General features: G+C 69.4%; 1 protein-coding gene across 1 annotated transcript; it reads right to left on the bottom strand.

Moving 5' to 3' along the window:
- Window positions 1-341: 341 nt before the first annotated feature.
- Window positions 342-13,704, bottom strand: NOS3 (nitric oxide synthase 3). The gene is made up of 26 exons (XM_033081722.1): window positions 13,659-13,704; window positions 12,288-12,390; window positions 11,863-12,011; window positions 10,606-10,768; window positions 10,141-10,232; window positions 9,930-10,071; window positions 9,584-9,723; window positions 9,086-9,260; window positions 8,467-8,568; window positions 8,163-8,357; window positions 7,513-7,586; window positions 7,275-7,419; window positions 7,035-7,139; window positions 6,606-6,673; window positions 6,414-6,530; window positions 5,967-6,141; window positions 5,721-5,850; window positions 5,200-5,278; window positions 3,647-3,834; window positions 3,079-3,257; window positions 2,471-2,681; window positions 2,030-2,117; window positions 1,743-1,864; window positions 1,002-1,150; window positions 569-763; window positions 342-497 (listed from the first exon to the last, which is right to left on the bottom strand). The coding sequence occupies exons 3-26, from the start codon at window positions 11,904-11,906 to the stop codon at window positions 378-380; spliced, it is 3,198 nt and encodes a 1,065-aa protein (XP_032937613.1). The 5' UTR covers window positions 11,907-12,011; window positions 12,288-12,390; window positions 13,659-13,704; the 3' UTR covers window positions 342-377.
- Window positions 13,705-17,202: the final 3,498 nt, after the last annotated feature.

Raw genomic sequence — 17,202 nt, forward strand, 5'->3', positions numbered from 1 at the left:
TGACACGGGGGGCTGTGGGCAGGTGGCACCGGTGGTGGTGACAGGGGGGAGCCCCAGGCCCATGGCCACAGCCCTCCCACCATTGCCACCCCCCAGAGCCGCAGGACCGTGGCTGTGTCCTTTTGCCCCCCATTTCCCACCCCTCGTGGCTGGAGCATGGCCAGGTGACCTCAGAGGTGCCACAAAGCCCGTCTGTCCCTGTGCCACCTCCCATGCCCCCAGTGCCACCTCCCATGCCCCCAGTGCCACCTCCCATGCCCCCAGCGCCACCGCGGGAGCCGAAGTGTCAGACCGGGGGTATCAAAACTAAACCTTTACTGGGGGTGGCGGGCCGGGGGCGCAGCCGCAGGGACCCCCGCGTCCCCGTGTCCCCGCGCTCAGGGCGGGCCCGGCGGGCGCCGCTCCTGCAGGGAGAAGGACTGGCTGCGGATGCGCAGGGCCACCTCCTGCGTGCGGAACGTCAGCCCGAAGATGTCCTCGTGGTAGCGGTTCTTGTCCTGCGGGGCGGCTGTCAGGGCCGGGTGTCCACGGGCGTGTCCCCCGTGGTGTTCCCGTGCCCAGCCCTTACCCTCAGCTCGCTGATGAAGTCCCCCGCCTGTCCCAGGGTCATGTCGCCTTCCTGGGCCAGGATGTGCTGCACGGTCTGCAGCACCTCGGTGGCCATGGTGACGTCCCCGCACACGTACATGTGGCCCCCGTGCTGGCAGAGCACCTGGTGCACCTCGGCTGCCAGCTGTGCCCGCAGCACGTCCTGCACGTACGTCTGGGGACACACAGGGACCGTGGCATCCCGCACCCACCCGACCCGTCCCCAGGCCCCCATCCCCGCCCTGGCCCTCTGTGTGCTGGCCCTGTCCTTGTCTGTGTCTCAGTGTCCCCCACCAATCCGTGTCCCCCCCATTTCCACCCTCACCTTGTCCTTGTCCCCACACACCTCCCTGCCCAGCCCCACGCCTGTCCCCACCCCATCCCCACCCCATCCCGCCCCTGCCCCGTTTCACCTTGGGGGTCCCGGGCTCACGGGAGAAGGCCGTGAGCACCTGGCTGAGGGCGCCCTGCTCCCGCGCCTGCTCCATCTCCTCACGGTAAATGTGGTCCAGGGCGGACGAGCGGCACCCGAACACCAGCACCATGGGGCCCAGGGGGCCACCTGCAGGGGGACAGTGTCCTCGTGTCCCCACACCCCGTGTCCCTACAGCCCCGCTCACCCCTGTCCCCATGTCCCCACATCCCCACATCCCCAGCCCTTTGCTCACTGTCACCGTGTCTCTTGTCCTGCATCCCAGTGCCACCATGTTCTTGTGTCCCTCTGCCCGTGTCCCCATGCATCCCTCCCGTCCCCACGTCCCCTCATCCCCCTGTCCCCACATCCCCTTCTCCCTGTCCCCTGTAGCCCTGTCCCCAGCCCCGTGTCCCCTGTCCCCTGTGGCCCTGTCCCCAGCCCCGTGTCTGCATGTCCCCTGTCCCCTGTAGCCCTGTCTCCAGCCCCCTGTCCCCTGCAGCCCTGTCCCCAGCCCCGTGTCCCCTGTAGCCCTGTCCCCAGCCCCGTGTCCCCAGCCCCGTGTCCCCTGTCCCCTGTCCCCTGTAGCCCTGTCCCCAGCCCCGTGTCCCCTGTCCCCAGCCCCCTGTCCCCTGTCCCCTGTAGCCGTGTCCCCTGTCCTCTGTCCCCTGTAGCCCTGTCCCCAGCCCCGTGTCCCCTGTAGCCCTGTCCCCAGCCCCGTGTCCCCTGTCCCCTGTCCCACCTCCGGCGCGCAGCAGCTGCAGCCGGTGCTGCCAGAAGCTGCGGAAGGGCGCGACTCCGGTGCCGGGGCCCACGAGGATGCAGGGGGTGTCGGGGGTGGGCGGCAGCCGGAACGAGGGGGCCCTGCAGCAGTCGGGGGTCACTTGGGGGGGCCTTGAGCCCAGCCCCGGGTGGGGATGTCGGGAGATGGGGCGGGGGTAGGCAGGGGACATGGAGGGGGGCAGGCAGAGGCGGCAGGCAGGGGGACAGGGGGCAGGGGACACACGCAGCAGGACAGCCATCCCTTACCCCCGGATGAAGGCTGGCACTGTGTCCCCCGGCTGCAGCCGCGCCAGCCACGTGGAGCAGACGCCGTAGTGGAGGGGACCCTGCCCGTCTGTGGGGACCAGAGGGGGCTGGTGGGGCTGCGGCGGGGGGCACTCCCAGAGGCGGCCCCTCACAGAGCCCCCGCACGGGCTGGGGACTCCTCTGTGCCCGGGCAGAGCTGGGGCACCTGAAGATGCTCTGGGCACACTGGAGATTTTCGGGAAACCCTGGAGATGCCCTGGCGGTGCCCTGGAGCCCCCGAAGATGCCCTGGGCACACTGGAGATTTTCGGGAAACCCTGAGGCTGCCCTGGAGATGCCCTGGAGCCCCCGAAGATGCCCTGGAGGTGCCCTGGAGCCCCCGAAGATGCCCCGGCGGTGCCCCACCGCGCCCGGCCCCGTCCCCACGCCCGTGCCCGCTCACTCTCGCTGTGGTAGGTCACGACGGCCACGGTGAGGTGGATCTCGCCCGGGTGGGCGCCGGGCGCGGAGCTGATGGAGTAGTATCGGGGCTGGAGCAGCGGGAGCTGGGAGAGCAGCAGCGCGGCCGGCAGAGCCACGGACGGGAACTCGGCCAGCACCTCCGGCAGCGTCGGGCACCGGAACCACTTCCACTCCTCGTACAGCCGCGCGTCCTGCGGCCACAGGGCTGGGACACCGGGGACCCCGCACCCGGGGACCCCCAGAGCCGAGCACCGGACCGAGGGGGCAGCACCACCCGGGGTGGGGGGCAGCATCCCAGTGTCCAGGCTGCGAGGTGACCGGCACCCCAGCAGCCCAGAACCCCGGGCAGGGAGGGGGAGGCAGCACCCACTGTCCCAGCCCCAGCCCCTCTCCGGGTGCTGACCCCCTCACCCCCTCACCCCCTCACCCCTCACCCCCTCAGCCCCTCAGCCCCTCAGCCCCTCAGCCCCTCAGCCCCTCACCCCCTCACCCCCTCACCCCTCAGCCCCTCAGCCCCTCACCCCTCACCCCCTCACCCCTCAGCCCCTCAGCACCTCACCCCCTCACCCCTCACCCCTCACCCCTCACCTGCGCCAGGCGCTGCAGCCGCTCCCGCTCCGCGGGGTCCTGCGCCAGCGAGCCCAGGAGCTGCAGGAACTGGGGGGTCGGGGGGGTCGCCACGTCCAGGTAGAAGGTGAGAGCCTGGGCCAGGGTGCAGGGGGGCAGCCGGGGCTGCAGCACCCAGCGGGGCCCGGGGCTGGACCCGCCTGCGGTGAGGGCGATTGTGGCGCTCAGTTCTGTCCTGTGTCCTTCCCAAGGCCCTTCCTCTTTTCCTTCTTCCTCTTCCTCAGTCCCTTCCCATTCCTTTCCCCAGCCCCAATTTCTTCTCTTTCCCTTCCTCTTTCTCTTCCCAAGCCTCAACCCCTCCCCATCTTCTCCCGATCCGTAGCGGCAGAACCTCCTCCAGTCCCCCTCCGGAACCGGTGGAGTCTCCCCAATCCTCCCGTGTCCCCCCGTACCGGCGGGGTCCCCGGTTCCCCCCAATCCTCCCGTGTCCCCCCGTACCGGCGGGGTTCCCCGGTTCCCCCCAGTTCCCCGTGTCCCCCCAGACCGGTGGGTTCCCCGGTTCCCCCCAGTTCCCCGTGTCCCCCCGTACCGGCGGGGTCCCCGTCGCGGCTCTCCATGGCCAGGGGCTGCTCGGGGGGCGGCGGGTCCTCCACGCGCTCCAGCACCTCCCGCACCAGCTCCTCGCGGTTGGCGGGGAACACGCCCAGGTGGTCCCCGGGCAGGTGCCGCAGCCCGGCCTGCTCCGCACAGCTCACCCGCACCAGCAGCGTCTGCCGGCTGGGGCAGGGGTCAGGGGGGCACTGGGGGGTCAGGGGGGGCATTGGGGGAGCGGGAGGGTCTGGGGGTGCAAGGAGCACAGCGGGCCTGGAGGGTCCCGGGGAGCAGGGAGGGGGGCCTGGAATGACCGGAGCGGCGAGGGGTCAGCGGGGTGAGGGAGGGGTCAGCGGGGTGAGGGAGGGGTCAGTGGGTGAAGAAGAGGTCAGTGGGGTGAGGGAGGGGTCAGTGGGGTGAAGGAGGGGTCAGTGGGTGAGGGAGGGGTCAGTGGGTGAGGGAGGGGTCAGTGGGGTGAGGGAGGGGTCAGTGGGGTGAAGGAGGGGTCAGTGGGGTTAGGGAGGGGTCAGTGGGTGAGGGAGGGGTCAGTGGGTGAGGGAGGGGTCAGTGGGTGAGGGAGGGGTCAGTGGGTGAAGGGAGGGGTCAGTGGGGTGAGGGAGGGGTCAGCGGGGTGAGGGAGGGGTCAGTGGGTGAAGGAGGGGTCAGTGGGTGAGGGAGGGGTCAGTGGGGTGAAGGAGGGGTCAGCGGGGTGAAGGGAGGGGTCAGTGGGGTGAAGGAGGGGTCAGTGGGTGAAGGAGGGGTCAGTGGGTGAGGGAGGGGTCAGTGGGTGAGGGAGGGGTCAGTGGGATAAGGGAGGGGTCAGCGGGGTGAAGGAGGGGTCAGCGGGGTGAAGGAGGGGTCAGTGGGGTGAAGGAGGGGTCAGTGGGGTTAGGGAGGGGTCAGTGGGTGAGGGAGGGGTCAGTGGGTGAGGGAGGGGTCAGTGGGTGAGGGAGGGGTCAGTGGGTGAAGGGAGGGGTCAGTGGGGTGAGGGAGGGGTCAGCGGGGTGAGGGAGGGGTCAGTGGGTGAAGGAGGGGTCAGTGGGTGAGGGAGGGGTCAGTGGGGTGAGGGAGGGGTCAGCGGGGTGAAGGGAGGGGTCAGTGGGGTGAAGGAGGGGTCAGTGGGTGAAGGAGGGGTCAGTGGGTGAGGGAGGGGTCAGTGGGGTGAAGGAGGGGTCAGCGGGGTGAAGGGAGGGGTCAGTGGGGTGAAGGAGGGGTCAGTGGGTGAAGAAGAGGTCAGTGGGTGAAGGGAGGGGTCAGCGGGGTGAAGGAGGGGTCAGTGGGGTGAGGGAGGGGTCAGTGGGTGAGGGAGGGGTCAGTGGGTGAGGGAGGGGTCAGTGGGGTGAAGGAGGGGTCAGTGGGTGAAGGAGGGGTCAGTGGGTGAGGGAGGGGTCGGGACGGGCGAGGCGGGGCAGATGGGATGGGAGCAGCAGGGTCAAAGCGGTCCCGGGGTCCCGGCTGTGGGGATGTTCTGGGGTTGTGGGGACCCCCGGGTGCCGGAGTGGACGGGTCAGGACATCCCGAGGTGAGGATTCCTGTGCGGGGGGGTCTCACCTGGACTCCTCACTCTGCAGGTTCTCCACAGACAGCACCGAGCAGGGGAACACCTGGCGCTTGTGCAGCTGGGACAGTCCTGGGGGGCGCGGGGGGTCAGGGGGGAGCTGGGGGCGTGGAACGCGTGGGGAGCTCTGGGGGACACGGGGGCTGGGGACACGCGGGGGGACACGAGGGGACACAGTGATACATGTAGGGCTGGGGACATGGGGGCTCAGGGGGGACTGGAGGGACTGGTGGACATCAGGGGCTGGGGAGGAACAGGGATTTGGGGGGGACACAGAGGGGCGCGGGGGTGGGGAGTTGTGGGGGGACAGGAAGGCTGGGGAGACCCAAAGAGTCTTGGGGAGATCATGGGGGGCTGGGGGAGTCCCGGGGGGGCTGTGGGGTGTCAGGGGATCCCACAGGATGCTCGGGGTGTCCCGGGGGGCCCAAGGGGCAGGTGGCGGTGACAGGTGGGGGGTGACCCGGGGACTTGGGGGGTCCCGCAGGGTTCGGCGGGGTCCCGGAGGAGTCGGTACCGGCCAGAGTCTCGATGGCCTGGGGCTGTGGCACCAGCCGGTGCCTCTGGCGCTTCCAGCCCTGGGGCGGGGCGAACAGCTCCTCGGCGCCCCCCGCCCCGTCCCCCACGCAGAACGTCTCGCAGGCAGCCTGGGGGTACCGGGGGGTCGGTGGGTACCAAGCGGGGGGGCTCGGGGTGCCCCCCAACCCTGGTACCTGGAAGAGCGGGTGTGCCCAGGGCTGCTGAGGACCCCCAGCCCCCGTACCTGGAACACCTGGCGCGCCCAGGTGCGGAACGACTCCTCCTGGGCGCACAGCTCATCGCCCTCGCCCAGGGGCAGCACCCGCTCGCCCCCCAGCTCCTCCAGCCGCGTGTCCACGGCCCGCGCAAAGGCACAGAAGTGGGGGTACGCCCGGGACCCCAGTCCGAACACTGCGAACCTGGAGGGAGAGAGGGGGGGTGAGGGTCCCCAGGGATGTGGGGGGAACACCGTCAGCCTGGGTGGGAGTGCACTGGGGGGATCCGCGGGGCAGGCGGGGCCGGAGCTGCCAGTGTGGCTGAGCCCCCGTACCAGGCACCCCCAGCCCCAGCAGGAAAGGACCCCGTCCCAGTTCCCGTGGCAGTGGTCATGCCCGTCCCTGTGCCCTGAGCGCTGCAGCACTCCCGACGTGCCCAGGCTGAGGATCCCATCCCGTGCCCATCCCCTCGGTACCGCAGGGCTCCCAAGGTTCCTGCGCTGTCTGTGTTGCTCAGCTGCCGCCGCTTCTTCTTCCAGGAGGACACGAGCTGGTCGGACTGGGAGACGCTGTTGAACCGCAGCTTGTAGCTCCTGGAGGCATGAGGGGGGTCAGGGGGATCCTGCCCGGCCCCAGCGGGGACCCCCCAGGACCCCCGGGGTGCTCACATGGGTGGCTCCGCCTGGGAGGTGCCAGTGTACGGCGATGTCATCTCCATCAGTGCCTTGGAGAAGCTCTGTGGGGGCAGAGTGTCACCCCCATCCCCATCCCATTATCCCATCCCCATCCCCATCCCCATCCCATTATCCCATCCCCATCCAATCCCCATCCCATCCCATCCCATCCCATCCCATCCCATCCCCATCCCCATTCCATCCCCATCCCCATTCCATCCCCATCCCCATTCCATCCCCATCCCCATCCCATCCCCATCCCCATCCCCATCCCCATCCCCATCCCCATCCCATCCCATCCCACCCCCATCCCACCCCCATCCCCATCCCATCCCCATCCCATCCCATCCCCATCCCATCCCATCCCATCCCATCCCATCCCATCCCATCCCATTATCCCATCCCATCCCATCCCATCCCTACCTCAGCACATTCTGGAGGGTCCCCATTCCCAAATGTGCTGGTGACCACCAAGACCAGGGTCTCGTGCTCCAGGGCCACCACATCATACTCATCCATGCACAGCACCTTCATGGAATTCCAGGATCAGGATCCCTCCTTGGAACCACACCAGGCGTCTCCCCTCACCCAAACCCCACCTTGGGCACCCAGGGGGGGTGGATGAGGGGAGCTGCCCCAGGTCTCCCCCTTTTTCCTCCAAACCTTGGGGTCAAAGGCCCTGCGGAAGAGCTGGCACAGGTTCCAGGCGTACGTCCGTGACTTCCCGGTCTCCGTGGCGTAGAGGATGGTGGCCTTGACCCGTCGCGCCATCACGTGTCCCATCAGCTTGGCTGAGATCTTGACAGCGCTGTGGGATCCCCAGGGCACCGTGGGATCAGCACGGGATTCCCAGGGGACCCCAGAACTGCCGTGGGACCCCGGGATCACGGGGTTCACCTACTTGGCCACCTCCTTGAAGGTCTTTCTCCGGGTGACCGTGGTGCCTTTGGACACGTAAACCTTCCAGGCGTCCGGCTGGGGGGAAGGGGGTGGGGCAGAGGGGACATGGGGGGGTCGTTGTGAGGCAGAGGGATTTGGGGATCGGTGGGATTTTGGGGCAGAGGGGTTGGGAGCAGGGGGGGCTGGCTGTGGGGAACAGGGGCTGGACCCCCCTGGTGCCAGAGTGTGAACGGGGGGTCATGGGGAGCACTGGGGGCCGTGTGGGCTCGTGGGGGGCTGGAAGGCTCCTGAAGGGGCTGGGGCAGAGCCTCAGCTGGGTCTGGAGGTGTCCCAGGGGCTGCTGTGGGGTGTCCCAGGGGCTGCTGTGGGGTGTCCTGGGGGCTGCTGTGGGGTGGATGCCGGTGGGGGTTGGGGGTCCCACAGGGATCAGCAGTGCCCAGGGCAGTCCCAGAAAGTCCTGGGGGTGTCCGGGGGTCAGTGCCAGCTGAGCGAGGGTCTCAGTGACCTGGGGCTGCAGCCTGGGGCCAGCACAGACCCACCTCCAGCCTGGGATGGGGGGCAGAGGGGCCGGGAAGCCGTGGGGCAGGATCTGTGGGTCCAACCCCACACCTGGGGGGCTGTGGGGCAGGGGCTGTGGGGCAGGGGTCCCACCTGGTAGCGGAAGGTGGGGCTCAGGTGGTAGTTGACCATCTCCTGGTGGAACACGGGTGTGAGGCTGCCCGAGAGGGGGGGCACGATCCAGGCCCAGTCCGCGGGACAGCCGCCCCGCGCCCGCCCCTCTGCCGCCAGGTGCTTCATGAAGGACTCGGTGGCGGCGTGGTGATCCACGATGGTCACCTGGGCCACCTGCGGGGACAGGGGGCAATGGAAATGGGCTGCCTGTGGGGATGGGGGCTCAGGGATGTGGGGGTTCCCGTGGCCCGGCAGTGTGGGGGTCCCGTTATGGGGGTCCCACCTGGAAGCTGTGCAGCACGGCCACGTTCACCTCCACGGCAGCCCGGTCCTTCCAGAGGGATGAGCTGGTTCCTGTGTCCAGCCCCATGCGCTGGGCCACCTCCTGCGGGGGTCAGCAGGGCAGGGTTGGCTGGGGGAATCAGCCAGGGGGTCCCCGAGGGGTCCCGGGTGGGGTCCTAGTGGTGTCCTGCTCGGGGTACCAGAGGGGTCCCTTGGGGATTCTGGGGGAGGTCCCAGGAGAGATCCAAGGATGGTCCTGGTAGGGCTCTGATGAGGGTCCCTGGATGGGCCAGAGTGCTCCCAGGGGGGATCCGTGGGGGTTTCCAGGGGGGCCCACAGTGTGGGTTCAAAGGGAAATCTTGGGGAGTACCAGGGGGGTCTCAGGAGGGGTCCTGGGGGGACCCCAGTGGAGTCCCGGGGCTGTCCCTGTGGGATCCTAGTGCAGTCTGGGCTGTCCCGGTGCAGTCCCGGGGGTCCCCGCGCAGTCCCGGGGGTCCCGGTGCAGTCTGGGGGGCATCCCAGTGCAATCCAGGGGGTCCCGGTGCAGTCCCGGGGGTCCTCCTGTAATCCCGGGGGTCCCCGCGCAGTCCCGGGGGTCCCCGCGCAGTCCCGGGGCTCACGGGCAGCACGTCGTAGCGGTGGCGGTCGCAGAGGTTGCGGGAGCCGATCTCGGTGCCCATGTACCACCCGTTGAAGGGCGCCGCGGGGAACTCCAGCCCCCCGATCTCCAGCAGCAGGTTGGCCACGGCGGGCAGAGCGTGCCAGCGCAGCCCCAGCTCCGAGAACCACTCCAGCCTGGGGGGCACAGGGGGGCTGTGGCCCTGCTCCATGCACCCAGCTCCATCCCAGCCGCACCCCAGCATCCCAGCCAGGGAGGGCCAGCGCACCAGGGAGAGGATCAGCACCCCGTGCTCCAGAACCCAGCCCAGGAGGGGTCTGTAACCCGCGATCCCGGCCCGGGAAGGAGCCAGCGTTCCAGTGTCCCTCAGGGATGGGATCAGACCCACGTCTGCTCCGTGGGTTCCCCAACCTCCACCCCTCCCTGCATCCCCTCTCCGAGCCCTCCCCTGGCAGAGCCCCGCGGCCGGAGAGGTTCCCGGGGCCAGAGCCCCACTCACGTCGGGTGGTGCAGCGGCACCTCGAGGACCAGCTCCGGGGGCAGCGGGAACAGCTCGGGGGACTCGTCGGGGCTCTGCAGCAGCAGCGGCAGCACATCGAACCGCCCCCCGCCCGGGGTCCATCCGTGCTGGATGCAGAGCTGGGGGAACAGTGTCAGGGGGGGCTCCAGGAGGTGTTTGGGGGGCAGGGATTGAGGGGAGATGAAGGGGATGGAGAGGGGATGGAGGGGGGAAGGAGTGGTGTGAGGAGGGAGAGACAACGTGGGAATGGAGGGCGGCGCGGAGGGACGATTGAGGGGGGATGGAGAGGGAATAGGGGAGGGATGGGGACGCAGGGTCCCCCCACCTCGGTGATGTCCACATTGGCAGGGTCGCCCCGCACGGAACCGTCGGGCTGGCGGTACCCCGCGTAGCGGATCAGCTGCGGGTTCCAGATGCGGAAATCGCCGCGCCCCGGAGCCCGCGGGGGGAAGATGGTGATGGCAGACCTGGGGGGCGGGCAGGGCCGTCAGGACACGCTGCGGCCCCGGGGTCGGGGGAGCCGGGGAGATTCTCACCGGATATTGCCGCGGTTGGTGGCGAACTGGATGTGGGAGCAGAGCAGGCTGAACATTTCCCCCAGCCCCGCGCAGTCCCGGGCATCAAACACCTGCGGGGGGACAGGGGTGGGTGTGAGGACCCCTGCGGGGCAGGTGAGGGGGGAGTCCCGGGGGGAATTGCAGGCCAGAAGGTCCTGTGGGACAGGGGACCCCATGGGGTGGGGGCGATGTGGGGTCCTTGTTGGGGCGGGGGTCCCCGTGCAACAGGCGCACGGCAGGGTCTGTGGGGTGGGGGTCACCACAGGACACGGTTTGAGGGTGCCCGTGGTGTGGGGTGACCGTGGGGCGTTGGTCCCTGTGGTACCCGTGAGATGGGGGGTGGGTCGGGGTGCCTTTGTTTGGCGTCCCCAGGAGCTGGAGGTCACCACGCGCTGGTGTCCCCGTGGGCTGTGCTGGGTGAGGGTCCCACGGGTGGGGCCGCACCTGCAGCTTGTTCCACTGGATGCGGCCGACGCAGCGCGCCGCGTTCCGCCACGCCTGCTTGGCACCGAAGGTCAGCTCGGGCTCCCGGAGCCGGTACGAGCCCGAGGCCGCGATGTCCGCGGCCACCTCCCGCAGCCGCTGCGTGTGTGCCGGCGAGTTCTCCCTGCGGGGGCACCCTCAGCACCCACAGACCCCGGCCCCGACCCCAGCACCCCCCGGCACCCGCACCTTCGGGGGTAGGGGGCCCAAAGAGCCACAGGGGTGGGGATATGTGATGTGGGATGTCCCAGGGCAGGGATGAGGGTATGGGATGTTCCAGGGATGAGATGAGGATATGGGATGTCCTAGGGATGGGATGGGGATACGGGATGTCCCAGGGCATGGATGGGGATATGGGATGTCCCAGGAAGGGATGGGGATATGGGATGTCCTAGGGATGGGGATATGGGATGTCCCAGGGAAGGAATGGGGATATGGGATGTCCCAGGGCTGGGATGAGGATATGGGATGTTCCAGGGATGGGATGGGGATATGGGATGTCCCAGGGCAGGGATGGGGATGTGGGATGTCCCAGGGCTGGGATGGGGATATGGGATGTCCCGGGGCTGGGATGAGGATATGGGATGGACCAGGGCTGGGATGAGGATATGGGATGTCTCAGGGTAGGGATAGAGATGTGGGATGTACCAGGGCTGGGATGGGGATATGGGATGTCCCAGGGCTGGGATGGGGATATGGGATGTCCTAGGGCTGGGATGGGGATATGGGATGTCCCAGGGCAGGGATGGGGCTATGGGATGTCCCAGGGCAGGGATGGGGATGTGGGATGTCCCAGGGCAGGGATGGGGATATGGGATGTCCCAGGGAAGGGATGGGGATATGGGATGTCCCAGGGCAGGGATGGGGCTATGGGATGTCCCAGGGCAGGGATGGGGATGTGGGATGTCCCAGGGCTGGGATGAGGATATGGGATGTCCCAGGGTTGGGATGAGGGTATGGATGTACTTTGGGGCAGAAGTGGGGATATGGGGCACCCCAGGGCATGTCTGGAGCTACGGGGGTACCCTGGCGTGAAGATGGGGATGTGGGGTGCTCTGGGCAGGGTTGTGCTGGGGGTGTGTGGAGATGGGGCCATGGGGTGCCCGGGGCAGGGCTGTGGGTGCCCCGGGGCCGCGGGGTGCCCGTGCCCGCTGTGGGGGTGCCCGTGCCCGCTGTGGGGGTGCCCGTGCCCGCTGTGGGGGTGCTGTCCGCGCTCACCGCCGCAGGGACACGTAGTACTGGGTGATGAAGTCCCGGGCCATCTCCAGCAGCTCCTCGGGAGGTCGCGTCCCCTCGGGGGTCGGGGCGGGCAGCGGCCGCGGCAGCACCAGCGAGCCCAGGCAGCGCTGCCCCGAGCAGGGCACCTCCTGGGGGGCACCAGGTGAGCTGCCCGCACCCCCGGGACCGACATCCCCGTCCCTGTATCCCCCTCCACACTCTGGCACCCTGGCACGCCACAAACCTGCACCCCCAGCCCTGCCCCCTGACTCTGCCTCTCCATCCTGCAGCCCCCCGATCCACACCTCCAACCCGCCCCTCCATTCCTCAGCCGCTCTCCCTGCCGTCCCCCCGCCTTTCCAGCCCTTCAGCCCCACACCCCCCCTCCCGTGCCCCCTCCCGTGCCCCCAGCCGCCCCCCCGCACCTGCCCCGCGGTGGCGCAGAGCGTGTCGTAGCTGATGCTCCCCGTCTCCCAGTTCTTCAGGCGGGCGAAGCGGGGCGGCTCCGCCGGGGAAGAGGGCACCGGGCTGGGGGAGACACGGGGCACCCCTGAGACCTGCCCGGGCACGGGGGGACCCAGCCCGGGGTCTCGGGGGCTTGGGGAGAAACGCGGGGTCTGACACCGGGACCCCTCGGGTGCGGGGCCCGGTCCGAGGGGATGCGACAGGAGGGCGCTGGGTGCAGGGGAGCCCTGGGCGGCTGTGGCGGGGTCACTGGGGGGGGGTCGGAGGATTTCCCCGACATCTGGTGCTGCTGGGGGGGCGGGGGTGGAAACCGAGCCCTCGGATCAGCTTGGTGGGACGGGAGCTGGCAGGAAAGAGACCGGGCCAGGGGATGGGGAGGCTCAGGGGATGGGGAGGCTCAGAGGATGGGGGGGCTCAGAGGATGGGGGCGCCTGGGGGATGGGGGGGCTCAGGGGATGGGGAGGCTCAGAGGATGGGGAGGCTCAGGGGATGGGGAGGCTCAGAGGATGGGGAGGCTCAGAGGATGGGGGTGCCTGGGGGATGGGGGGAGGAAGAGGTTGGGGGACTGAGCTGGGGGGGGATCAGGGGGCAGGGGAACAGGGGATGGAGGGGCTGAGCTGGGAAGTCAGGGAATGGGAGATCAAGCTGTGGGGGGCTGAGTTGGAGGGGTCAGGAGTTGAGGGGTCAGAGGATGGACGGGGCGCGGGGCGTTCCTGGCCCTCTTGTGAGTGTGAACAATGGCCATGAGTCAGACCGGGCTCCGGGCCACCGCGGGGGGAGGACACGCCCCCCCCATCCCCTGCCCGTCCCCTCCGAGCCCCCATCCGACCCCGAGTGTGGGGTCCCCTCCATCCCCACCGGACTCCGCACACCCCTGCCCATATGTCCCCCCATGTACCCCCAGACCCCGCTCGGCCCAGCGCACCCCAGTGTGGCTGCTGGGGTCACACCGTGGGACAGGAGACACTGTCCCGACTCCGCGGGCAGTGCGCACACGGCTCTGCTGCCGGCGGGCTCCGTGCTCTGCCCCCGTGCCCCACGCGAGCCACCCCGTCACCCGCGGGGACACCTGCGCGGCGGGGACACCGGCGGGGACACCACGGCGGGGACACCACGGCGGGGACACCACGGTGGGGACACCACGGCGGGGACACCGGCGGGGACAAGTCTCCGGTGGACTCGGGCCATGTGCGAGCGTCCCCGCGAGGGAGGAGGGGTCCCCGACGAGGCTCGGAGCTGTGCCAGGTGAGTGCCGGTGCCCCGGTGCCCCGTCCGTCCTTTCCACCCCATTGCTCCCCATCCCACCCCGTCCGTCCCACCCGGGCACCCACCTGGGGGGCTCGGTGACAGCGGCGGAGGCGGCGGTGACAGGCGGGTCCTCGGGCGCGGGGCCGCGCGGGCGCGAGCAGAGGCCGAGGCCGGGGCAGGCGCGGGGGGCTCCGGGCAGGACCCCCGGCAGGTTCCCCATCGCGGCCCCACTGAGCCGGGAGCGGCCGCTTCCCGCTTCCTACAGCCCGGGGAAGTGGTGACGAGGCCGCGACGCCCCCGCCCCGCTCACAATGGGCACCGCCACCTCCGCTGTCACCGCCACGGGAGGGGGCGATGGCACCCGGAGAGGGGGACAGGCACTCGTGGCCCGTGTGGGGACTTGGGAACGCACATGACACCCGGGTGGGACACAGCTCTGGGGGAAACGTGGCGCTGGGGGGGATCTGTGACACTGGGGGGGCATGTGCGGCACCCAGAGGGGGACACATGGCACGCGGGGTGGGTGGCACAGCACTGAAGAGGACACGGCACCCCGGGGGACACGGAACTGGGGGGACACGCCGGAGGAACGTGCCCATGGCACTGGGGTGGACATGGCACCCTGGGGACACAGCGATGGCACCCAGACCGAGGACACAGCACTCGTGGGGGACACACAGCACTTGGGGTGGCAGCAGGGACCCCATACCGGCCACAGGACACTGTGGCCCCCCCCAGCTCTGCAGCGGCCGATTGGGTGGCCCGGGGGGTTCCCAGGCCGCCCCCAGCCCCTCGGCCGTGGGGCGGATGTCCGGGCGGGACCCCCCCCATTTCCCGCTGCTTCCACCCAGTTCCGGCCATTGACGCGCTGGGCGCTCCCGGGGACCCCCAGGTCAGCACCCCCGGGGGGAGCCAAGCACGGGGGAACGCACCCCGCCACCCTCCCGGGGGGCACCCTGCGGGGGGGCTCACCCCAGCTGTGGGCGGGGAGGGTCCTACAGTGACCCCCGAGTGGGGCGGGGGTCGCGGGGCTGGGGGTGCTGTTGGGGTGCGGGGGAGCGGCTGGGGGTGCGGGGTCCTTCCCGGCGGGTGAGTCCCTCCGGAGGTTCGAGGGGGGGCTCAGCCCGCGGCTCACGCAGCGACGGGAAACCGCGCCCGGTGCCGGCCCGGCGGTTCCTTCCTGCGGGGGGAGCGGGGCGGGGGGAACCGGGAGGCGCGGGGCACGACCGGGGCATCGCACGGCGGCACAGCCGGGGGGGGAAACCCGCAGGAACCCCCGGGGAGACACGGACTGGGGATCGATCCCCCCGTCCCGGGGGGTGCCGGGTTGCCGCCCCCATTCCCGGGGTATTCCCCGCCCCCACGCACCGTGGGGCGGGACTGGCCTGTCTGTCACGACAAAGCGCCCACCCGATTGTCTGCCCTGCCCGGGGGGCGGGACTGGGGCCTTGACCCCTCTCTCAGCTCCCCCCGCCCCACAGCCCCTCCAAATCCACAGCCTCCCGTGTCCCACGGCCTCCTGCAGCCCCATAGCCCCCCGCCCCACGACCCCCGTACCCAACAACCCCCTGCCCCACGGCCCCCGTACCCCACAGCCCCCCGCCCCATATCCCGTACCCCACAGCCCCCGTACCCCACAGCCCCCCGCCCCACGACCCCCGTACCCCACAGCCCCCCTCCCCACGGCCCCCGTACCCCACAGCTCCCCTCCCCACAGCCCCCATACCCCACAGCCCCCCGCCCCACAGCCCCCGTACCCCACAGCCCCCCTCCCCACGGCCCCCGTACCCCACAGCTCCCCTCCCCACAGCCCCCATACCCCACAGCCCCCCGCCCCACAGCCCCCGTACCCCACAGCCCCCCGCCCCATACCCCGTACCACACAGCCCCCTCCCCATAGCCCCCGTATCCCTCAGCCCCCCTCCCCACAGCCCCCCGCCGGCTCGGCTGAGCTCTGCTCGCTCTCCTCTCTGTTCACTTTTGGTCGGATCTGGGCGATCTGGTCAGCCCAGTCCATCCGTTTGTGTCCGGTCGGTCCAGTTGTGTCCGGTCCGTCCATTTGTGTCCGGTCGAGCCTAGTCGATCCGTTCAGGTCCGTTCGCGCCCGTTTGGGTCCGTCCGGGCTCCTCCGTACCCGTTCAAAGCTGCTCGGAGCGGGTCGGTCCAGTCGGTCTGGTCGGGACTGAGCTGATCTGCTCGGGTCCAGCTGGCAGAGCCGGTCCGGTCAGACCGGCTGGTTCACCCGGTCCGTTCGGGGCCGTTCGGGCCCTCTTGGTCCGTTCGGGTCCGGTCACCGGTCGGTCCCTGCGGTCGCGGTCCCGCAGCGGGGCCGGGCCGGGGCCGGCGCCATTTTCAGCACCTGGGACAGAGACCGGGATCAGCCAGGCTCGGGACTGGGACTGGGACTGGGCTGGAGCCGTGCTGGGCTGGCACTGGGACTTGGGCTCTGAGCAGGACTGGCACCAGGACTGGAAGAGAACTGGGAGCGGATTGGGCTGAAGTGGGAGCAGAACCACGGCTGGGACTGGGGTTGGTCTGGACTGGGACAGCGCTGTGACCCTGACTGGACTGGGACTGATTTTTGATTGCGGCTGAAACCAGGACTGGACCAGATATGGACTTGGAGTGGATTGGGATTGCACTGGACTGTGAAGGAACTGGACTGGTCTGGAAGTGGACTAGCACTGGAATTTGAACTGGATTTGGACTGGATTGGACTGGACTGGAACTGGGATTTAGACTGGATGGAGACTGGTACTGGGACCAGACTGGACTGGAACTGGAGCGGAAGGAGGACTGGGATTAGGGTTTAACTGGGACTGTGACTAGACTGAGATTGGGACTGAGACCACAACTGGACAGGACAGGGACGAGATGAGGGCTGGTCTGAGATTGGGACTGGACAGGACTAGGAGTGGGACGGGAACTTGAACTACGACAGAGACTAGAATTAGGACTGGACGGAGATTAGAATTAGGCTGGGATCGGGCCTAGGACAAGGGCTGGTCTTGGACTGGCACTGGGGCTGATACTGGGACTAGACTGGGAAGAGGATTAGGCTGGGCCAGGATGGTAGGACCGGGGCTGGGAGGCTCCCAGCTGGGGCTGTGCTGGAAGCTCTGCTACTGCCCCCATGGCCCCCTGTCCCTGTGTCCAAGCGTCCCACTGTCCTGTGTCCGTGTCCTGGTGTGCCAGGGTCTCCATATCCCCATGTCCCAGTGTCCCTATGTCCCAGTGTCCTGGTAACCAAGCGTCCTCATGTCCAGGTGTCCTCGTGTCCCGGTGTCCCCATGTTCCTGTGTTGCCGCCTCCTGGTGTCCTCATGTCCCAGTGTCCCCGTGTCCCCTTGTCCTGTTGTCCTGGTAACCCAGTGTCCCCATGTCCCCATGTCCCCATGTCCTCATGTCCAGGTGTCCTCATGTCCCAGTGTCCCCATGTCCTCATGTCCAGGTGTCCTCGTGTCCCGGTGTCGCCATGTTCCTGTGTTCCTGCCTCCTGGTGTCCTCGTGTCCTAGTGTCCCCGCGTCCCCTTGTCCTGTTGTCCTGGTAACCCAGTGTCCCCATGTCCCCATGTCCCCATGTCCCGGTGGCCTCATGTCGCGGTGTCCCCGTGTCGCACCTGTTCGG

Source organism: Catharus ustulatus, chromosome 1 (genome assembly GCF_009819885.2).
Source record: "Catharus ustulatus isolate bCatUst1 chromosome 1, bCatUst1.pri.v2, whole genome shotgun sequence".
Lineage (NCBI taxonomy): Eukaryota > Metazoa > Chordata > Aves > Passeriformes > Turdidae > Catharus > Catharus ustulatus.